General features: G+C 37.4%; 1 protein-coding gene across 3 annotated transcripts in view; it reads left to right on the plus strand.

Annotated features, from left to right (window-relative positions):
• The window catches only part of slc6a9 (solute carrier family 6 member 9), a 114,288-nt gene that overhangs the window by 97,707 nt on the left and 6,865 nt on the right, over positions 1 to 9,716 (plus strand). For all 3 annotated transcript variants that reach the window (XM_067605021.1, XM_067605022.1, XM_067605020.1), the window contains 5 exons: positions 2,590 to 2,827; positions 4,011 to 4,145; positions 4,243 to 4,342; positions 8,306 to 8,406; positions 9,347 to 9,517. In XM_067605021.1, coding sequence (XP_067461122.1) covers positions 2,590 to 2,827; positions 4,011 to 4,145; positions 4,243 to 4,342; positions 8,306 to 8,406; positions 9,347 to 9,517 — 745 coding nt within the window. The remainder of the gene's footprint in view (positions 1 to 2,589; positions 2,828 to 4,010; positions 4,146 to 4,242; positions 4,343 to 8,305; positions 8,407 to 9,346; positions 9,518 to 9,716) is intronic.

The raw sequence follows: 9,716 nt of genomic DNA on the forward strand, positions 1-9,716 counted from the left end.
CAGGTTATTATACATTTATTTTCTTGTTAGATTTATTGTGAAAATCTATCTGTCTCAATTTTAAATATCAATTTTAGTCAGAATTTTTTTGGATGGATAGATTGATGGATAGATGGATGGATAGATAGATAGATAGATAAATAGATAGGTACTTTATTAATCCCAAAGGGAAATTAAGTGTTATAGCAGTCACATAACATAAAAATATAAAAACAGCGAGGTAAGTAAAAGAAACAAATACAATTAAAGGCTAAAAATAGAATAAAACAAAACAGAATAGAGACTAGAGATATGTCCATAACTATACAGTAACTGTAATATAATAGTAACAAGTTATCCTAAGGTAAGGTATCCTTAAGGTATAGGGACAGGCATAGCTATAAATGCTGTAATGTATTGAATTGGATAATTGCTGTGCAATTCTCTATGTATGTTGTATCTGTCCCTACCAAATAAACATCAAAATGAAAATGAAACGTACTAAGTGCGTCAGCTTCCAGAAACAAAGACAGCTTGATGACCATGCATGTGTGAATTTATCCACTTGGAATTTGAGTTTTCAGCAGTTACTCTGCTCTGTAAGCTTCAAGCATTAAAATTACTTAAATTTGATGTGGTCGGATTTAACCCGAGAGCAATGCTGTGATAAGTGATGAGTGCCTGCGTCTGCCTGCCTCATGTGAATATGACCATGCTCATTTAGCATCAGGCTACACTGCTGCAGTGTTGCAGCAACACAGAGCAGCATCTTATTATATGCAGTAATCAGAGAAGGTACAGAGAGAAGAGACAGAGAGAGGAAAAGGAGACAAGTTGTTTTAGGTTGTGCTGGCAGTGTGGCTTCCCTCTAATGAGTCAGAGCTAAAGAGTGATGGAGAAAGTGAGAGCAGGAGGGTAAAATAGTCAGGAGCAAACTTCAAGGCTATAGGTCTAAAAAGAGAAGAGTGGGAGAGGAGAAGGTGAGATAAGGTGGGACAGGAGGAGAGACAGAGATAATGTTTTTTTGGACTTGTGTTAAGAGGCTGGTTGCACTGTGCTTGAACGCCAAGGGAGTGAGCAAGAAGCAGCTGAGGAGGTTAAGATGGAAGAGAGGGGACAGAGGAGGAGATAAGGAGAGGAAAAGATGTCATTTACTCTCCTGAGCTTGTCCACACATGCTGACGGAGTGAGGGCGTTGGGGGGGCTGGAAGGGGCGAGGAGAAGGGGGGCTGAAGATATAATTTGTTCCTCTGCCAGCAGCTTGAGGTTGTGCTATCTGCGCACACAGCTGCACGGCGGCCTAATCAGCTTGTGTTCTGCAGCTCCGTCCCTGTGGAGTCGCTCTCTGCACTCCTGTAACACCACCAATTGGTGCGCATGCAGAAGTGCAGACGGTGTCGGACGGAGTAGGAGCCTGATTGGTGGTTCGTGGGTGGGTGATAAAGGGATTGGCATCAAAGTCATCAAAGACATCCACTGTGATAACTCCTAACAGGAAATGAGAGGAAACAAAGCAGTGTGCAACCACATAATCCCCTTGTTAAATCTGAACAAAGTCAAAGTTCAACTCTGAGTAAACTCAGCTCACCTCAGGCCTGCTGAGGAAATCTCAAACTGAATCTTAAATTTCACAACAATGATTCGTGAACAGTAGTCCTGGACAAACACTACACAATTTTCTGTCCAATTATTTGACATATGAGCATACTGTATGAATAGATGTATCACAATTAAACCATGTAGATTAAATGAGCAAATTAATCTGTTTTCTATGAATGTTATGAAATTAATCCTTTGTGGTTTATGATTGTTCCTTGGAATTTACTATAAAATTTGATAGTTTCTATAATATTTTTTAATATGTATAAATACACTATATACTGTGGCAATATGGCATCAGCTAGATGTAAACAACGTCCACAACCTGTCCATCCTATGAAAGACAGCTGTTAGCAGGGAGGAACATCTGCACACTACCACTGCCTCTTCTTACTTACAGAAAGAGAGCATATGGAGTATATAGAGCATGAGCATAACAGCAACTAATGGACCAAGATTTTGAAAACAGTATTAAGTTGACAGATCTTAAAAAAACAAAACATCTGTAAGTGAAAAAGAGACAATTCCCTTTCCGTGTGTATTTTCAACCTTGAAGCTCATTCCAAGATCCAGGTTGAGGAGGTGGAAGTTGGTTTTAAAGATATTCATTCTCACATCTGAATTATATGTAGCTGTACACTGGCAAGTTTGTCCCGTTATTTATGTCTGTGTGTGATTTTGATGTCCATTTCATAAAATTCTAGTATTAAAGGTTGTGTACTTTTTAAGAGTTAAACATACTGTTGTTATCCTATATCTTTATTTCCACCCTGTACCTTTACTTTATTTTTCATTATTTTGGAAGTCAGTCAATAAATTAATCAGATATTGCACTGCTGAAGGGGAAAGGTTATATTTACATTGGCTTTCAGTTGTAATGGAATAGTTGTATGTTTAAGAAATACTCAGAAATTACTCAGAAATTAGTTTAATATCTATATGTAATTTCATTTTCTTGTCCAGCAGTTTAATTAATGCTACACATTTTTTTTGTCTCTTTCCTACATACAGAGACAGTATCATCATCAGTATAACCAACTGTGCGACCAGCGTGTATGCTGGTTTTGTCATTTTCTCCATCCTGGGGTTCATGGCACACCACCTGAACGTTCCGGTGTCAGAGGTGGCTGACCACGGCCCAGGCCTAGCCTTTGTGGCCTACCCAGAAGCCCTCACTCTGCTTCCCATTTCTCCACTCTGGTCACTGCTCTTCTTCTTCATGCTCATCCTTCTGGGACTGGGGACTCAGGTGAGGCTGTACACTACACGTCATTCATGGGCTGTGCTCATACCCAAACCTACATCAACACTTCAATGTGAATTACTTGTGTGATATTATAAGTCATGTTGCTGAGCTACGATGGCATGATTAAAACTGCTCTGAAAGCTATAGGTGAATGTTAACAGTACATGTCTGTCATCATATACACAAACACCTTTCATTATCTGTATATACATAGAGATTGTTGACATTTTTTTGTTGTTCTTTGTAACTGATGTGGAGCTCTGAAAAATTCCTGTGATTTTCAGTCTACATTTCACAGCGTTTTAAAAATGGACAGATGTTATCTTCAGTCTTTAGTTGATGTTTGTCGCACGTTGTCTCCCGCTCCAGGCTGATACAATAAAAGAGCCAAGTGAACTCATTAGAATGAGTGTGTGCCTCGAGAATGCAGGGTTAGGTCTGATCTAGATCTGCAGATCTGCTTATAGATTGAGAAGGCTTACTTGAGTTTTCGGTCAAAGGTGGCAGAGTCCATACAGCTCAAGTCAACCTGCAAGCCAGGTTTTGTTAATCACTGCTATTATATTCCCAGGCCTAGCACAGTAGTGTTTCAAGTGATATGCCATATTCATTACTGGAATGTTGTGTAATGTCCTGTCATCATCTGTTTATATCAACAACAGCTAGAATATCCATAGTTCTCCAGATGTTTTACATAAACTATGGTTACACAAGTTAATTACAAATTAATTATTATGTATTTGCCATTATTTATTAGGCTTGAGTGCCAGGAATTGGCTTTTTTTATACCACACTCTACCTACTGATGAGTGCATATTTTATCCTCTAACATAATGTTATAAATATTTGGTAACATTTCCATCTGTGTTTGATATGGTGAGTGTGTACAGGTAAAACTCACTATGTAATGGAGGAATATGTATAATAATTATATCATAATTATAATAATAATAATAATAATATGTCTCTCACATTCCAAAGGTAAACCATATAATATAATAACATAGTATACAATGTGGACATTGAATGCTGAACGGGAAGCTTTTCTTAAAAAGGAGTCAGACTTCTTACTTTGAATGATGTTATGGGCTATCATGACTCAACAGTGGGTGTTTTGAAACATTTCTATTACTTCTGTTCTCATGTTTGAGGATTTAATCCCTCAACCTTTCATCCCTTTTTTTAGTTCTGTCTGCTGGAGACACTGGTGACGGCCATCGTTGACGAGATCGGCACAGACTGGATCATCAGGAACAAGACTGTTGTCACACTGTCAGTGGCCATAGCTGGGTTCTTACTGGGAGTGCCACTAACAACACAGGTGAGTCCCAAACACATGGAGATCATGTTTTCAAATGCCAACTTGTGTTCTCTCATGGGGATACAGTTTTTGACTCATTCTGTGTTTCTGTGTGCAGGCAGGAATCTATTGGTTGCTACTGATGGACAACTATGCTGCTAGTTTCTCTTTGGTCATCATCTCCTGCATCATGTGCATCTGCATCATGTATATTTATGGTAAGGATGGAAATAGGCCGATGTTTAAACTGTATATTGCCCTCATGTGAATTTATGACAAGAACCTTAAACGTACATCTTCATAAAAACATAATGCCTGCGTAGCTTGCAATTTTGGGTTTATCTAGCTTGATGGTCTACTTTTCTTATCTCTGCAGATGATTTGCCATATCTAGACATGACGATTCCATAAAAAGATAGTTTCAGCATGGCTATGATAGAGTCTGAAAGCAGAAAAAAATTCTGTCACTAGCACATCAGCAGTAAATGTCAAGCAAGAATGAAACAAAATATGGAGACAGGTGCATTGAAGAGGAAAGAAGGACAAACTTGAATTTTAAAAATGATTTAGATGTGAAAAGACTTGACTATTTCAAGCAATTACTTGCCTTAACATTTTTTGAATGTGGTGCTTGAATGTCTGATATGAAGACAGACAAAGTTTATCAGGTAAGTTTTTCCAAGGCCAGGGTGCATAGTATGAAACTGCAATTTTATCAAGTTCTGAGCACTCTAGGGACACTGAAGATTATCCATCTAGATGCTGTTGTCTGATAGATGTTAGAAACATGAGAAAGCAGGACAGGATGTTTGATGAGGATGGCTTTTAAAATAAAAAATATACATATGAATCTTTAATCATATTTTGTGTGAGGTACATCCAGTTAACATGTGTAAATTACAGTGATTTGTTTTTGATCATTATAATCCATTCCATGTGAGTTGATTGACTGAACTTGAAGGAAACTAGATACAACAGTCAATCACAAAATCATCTTGGGATGCTTTAAAATCACAGATGGAACATATATAAAAGTACAATAAAATTTGAGGTTAGGATTTACCTAAAGGTGGAGGTTTGAATGCAGACCAGGAACTAGAGACACTGTACTTTGGCTCTACTGTCATATACATTCATTCATTCATTCAAACCTTTATTTATACAGGGTAGGCCATTGAGAGCAAGCTCTCTTTTTTAAGGACACCCTGATTACAATACAAGTATAACATATAAGAAACAATAATCAGAAAATATAAAAAGCCAATATGAACAGATAAGGAATATAAAATATAAGAAACAATAAAAGCAATATATAAAAGCAATAAAACACATAATATGAAACATATTAAGGCAATAAATGCAATATATGCACATAATAGTTAAAACTCAATTAAAACACATGCATCCACACTACCCTGTGTCAGCTAAAAGAGATTTTAAATGATTAAAAGGGATTAGCTCGTCTAATTTTACTATCTTCTGCAAGTTGTTCCACTTGTGTGGAGTATAATATTTAAAAGCCAGTTTCCCAATCTCAGTGCTAACACGTTGATTTTCAAGGACCAAATAGTCTTGGAACCTAGTGCAGTGTGAAATTGAACTAAAATTAATAAGACATGTCAGGTACCCAGGAAGTTTGCCAAGGAGAGCTTTGTATATAAATAGGATGCAGTGCTGTCTCTTCTCACTGCCAACGACTGCCACCCAACTTTCTCATGAAGAATACAATGATGAGGTCTAAAACCATTCCCAGTTATGATCTTGAGGGCAGAATGATAGACTGCATCAAGAGGTTTAAGAGTAGAGGCAGGAGAGTGCATATAAATTACATCACCATCGTCCATAACAGATAAAAAGGTTGACTGAACAATTTGCTTTCTATAATTCTTGGTAATACATGCCTTATGTCTGTAAAATAATGCCAGTTTTGCTTTTAAAGACTTTTCATCTATGTTTTTTGAAGTACAGCTTGTCGTGTATCCAGAAACCAAAGTATTTATAAGAGGATTCAATCAGTGTCCCATTAAGTGTAGTAATATTTACTTCCATGATACTGTCAGTTTTCTAGAAAACAGCATACATTTTGTTTTATCTGAGTTTAACAGTAATTTAAGAACAATTCATGTTTGCTGTACAGCACGGAAATCAATGTAATAACAATATAAATACTTTTTGAACAGCCTGGGCCGCAGAGGGCGCTATTGTATAGATAATAACGAACAGATGAATTGTGCTGTTTGTCACTTGTTCACCTAATTCATTTATGAAAATAGTGAATAAAAGTGGGCCTAAAATGGAGCCCTGTTGCACACCTTTGTTAACAGTCCTAAAGCTTGACATAAAGCCATCAGCCACAACAGCTTGAGTTCTACCACTGAGATAATTTTCAAACCAAGACTTTTCATGAAATCCAATAGATTCCAGGTGTTTTAAAAGAATTTGATGGTTGACAGTATTGGAAGCCTTAGATAAATCAATAAAAAGGGTGACAATCCTGCCTGTTAACTAATGCACTAGCAACATCAATCAAGACTTTTGATGCTCCCATCACAGTACCATTCTTAACTCTAAACCTTGATTGATATGATTTTAAAATCGAGTGTTGATCTAAGAATGTTCTCACTTGATCATTTACCAGTTTCTCTAAAACTTTAGCCAGACATGATAATTTAGAAAGTGGTCTATAATTATTTTGCTCATTGGACTGACCCCCTTTATGCAAAGGTAGGATATAGGCTGCCTTCCAAAGGTCAGGGTTGCATCCTGTTACCACAGTCAGATTAAAATATAAGTTAAGCAATCAACTAAAAATGGAGCGGCTCATATAAAAGCCTCAGCTCTAACTGATCAGCCCCAGTGGACTTTTTTGGATTAATAGACGAAAGAGCATTAAACACTTCAAGATTTGTAAAAGGCTTCAATGAAAAGGTCTGAGTGCCTAATTTTGTTTGCCCAGCAAGGTGCACTATGATCAGAGGCAGAGGGAGGAAATCCAGCATTTTCAAACAAATAATCTGATGATATAAAATGTTCATTAAATGAATCGCATATTTCTTTTCCTACTGAGATAGTGGTAGTCCTTGCAGTAGGATTATGTGATAATGACTTAACTGTTTTCCAAAAAATTGCTGGATTTCCTTTACTTTCAGATAGTGCAGAGACATAAAATGATGATTTGGCTTTTTGAATAACAGTGAGACACCTATTACGTTGTTGACGAAAATATTACCAATCTGAGGATGATTTAGTTGTTGGTGCTTTGCACCAGGCAGCATCCCTTTCATGTAACATTTCAACAATTACCAAACAGAACCAAGGATTTTGACAGTGATACGTGGTTTGGATCTTTGTAATTTTGTGTCACGAATGCATGCAGTTGGGCAGTGGTCACTGAAGTCGAGAGGAAAAACATCACCAGCTTTATAATGTTGGGATCTATTGGTCAAAATAATATCTAGCAGTGTGTCCTTTCCTGCATTATTTGGATCTGGCCGAGTAGGGGAAGAAATAAGCTGTGTGAGACTGAATTCATTGCAGAGATTTTTTAGATGATCTATCACATTTATTAAAGATCTATCACACCTGCAAGTGCAGAGGGTGAATGATAAAACCAAATAACTAGTACCTTTCCTGTATTATTTTTTCCCCAGACAAACACTTACAGTTAATAGTTAAAAACATTTCAGCCTAGAAACAGAGGTAACGACAGAGATAGATAAACGACTTTTCACAAGAATGTCAATGCCTCTGCGTTAAAATGAATACTCTTGTGATTGGTCCAGTGGTAGTCAGGCCGGTTATTACCCATTACAACTAGAATATTAAAACCAAGGGGAGTGTCATAAAAATGGGTCAGACTCACAACCCATGGGCAGCAGGGGGAGCTAGTAGTACAAACAGGAGGAGACAAGGTCACTGGGGGCAAACAAGAGTAATCAGTGACCAGTGTATAGTCCAGAGCTGTTGTGGAGCAGATATAGCAAGTGTATATGTGAATTTATTAATGAATTACTTTATTTATTTTTGTGCTATTAAAATGGTCTACCTCACATAGGATTACATGATACACAAATAATACCACATTTAAAATTAAGATTTGTACATATTGTTGGCTGATATTAAAGTGACAAAGGAGTAATCAAACCTTGATTTTCACATGGGATGACTTCTTTTTATTTCAGGTCACAGGAACTACTTTAGAGATGTTGAGATGATGCTGGGCTTCCCTCCTCCTCTCTTCTTCAAAGTCTGCTGGAGATTCATCTCCCCCGTCATTATTTCTGTAAGTGAACACACGCAAACCACACATTGGCTTACAATCTGAGGAACATTGAGTGTAAGGTTCTCAACTTTCCTGTGTTGCTGACACATTGTTCAAGACCTGACCTACATTTTAGCTGCCATCTACACTAATCTGTTTGGCTACTGTTGGCTTTGTTTCCAATATAAACCTCTAAAAGCAAATCTTTCTGACTGGGAAATGGACACATGCAGCTGCTATCAATGGTATTTCCCAAACAGACGTATTAGTCCACTAAGCTGCTGGGCCAACCAAGAAATTCATTGTTGTGGATTATTGGTCAGATTTCTGGCACTTTTGTTCTCTCTTTCATTTCACTACACAGACTAATGCCCTGCTCTCCAGGGCCTGCACTGGAACTGTGACTAAAGCTCACTGCTGTTGGCTACAGTCAGAATTAATGATCATAATTATGTACTTTTATATAAAAACATATGTGTTGTGCTGCTGTCTATACTTTATTTCACCTGCAGTTAATGAAAAACTCACCTGTTACAGGAAGTGATGCTTCTTACTTTTACAGAAGCAATAGCAACCATTTGTTAAGAATAATTGTAACCATCACACAAACCCCCTATTGCTTAGCACTAATTATTGTGGTATAGTGTATTTTACAGTCAGTTTGAAATTGATTGTGAACCTATCCTTTAAAATATTTTTGTTTATTTTTCATGCATGAATAAGTGTTGTGCAGGCCACTCACCAAACACAATTTGTAGATTACCAATGGGATATGTTACAGGTATTGAAGGAAGACATTTTTAACATAAAACCTCATTTAAACTTTTTGTTCACTTTTTACTTATCATCTCCCACTTCTCTATATTTTTAGATAAAGTTCAATTTCCATCAGCTTTGTGCCTAAACACCTGCTATAAATGATCAAGGCCTTACTCAGTCACTATGTCTTTTGTCCCTACAGTTCATCCTGATCTTCACAGTGATCCAGTACAAGCCCATCACCTACAATGACTACGTGTATCCCGGCTGGTCCCTGGCTATTGGCTTCTCCATGGCTTTGTCCTCAGTGATCTGCATACCCATCTATGCCCTCTACAAGATCTCAAGGTCCCCAGGAGCTACATTCAGAGAGGTAACACCCCTGCTTCAAAATGAAGCTCATATAAACATTGTGGTTTTGGAAGAAGAAAGAAAAGTAAATGATAATACCTGACAATTCTGCCACTCGGTGTCTGGTGGTTTGCCTAAGCACGAAACACAAATTGTGGAACTTAATGGCATTATCCCACTTATATAACAAATGATTGTTCTTTTGTTATCATATACAGTAC

The sequence above is a fragment of the Thunnus thynnus genome, chromosome 12 (genome assembly GCF_963924715.1).
Source record: "Thunnus thynnus chromosome 12, fThuThy2.1, whole genome shotgun sequence".
Taxonomy (NCBI): Eukaryota; Metazoa; Chordata; class Actinopteri; order Scombriformes; family Scombridae; genus Thunnus; species Thunnus thynnus.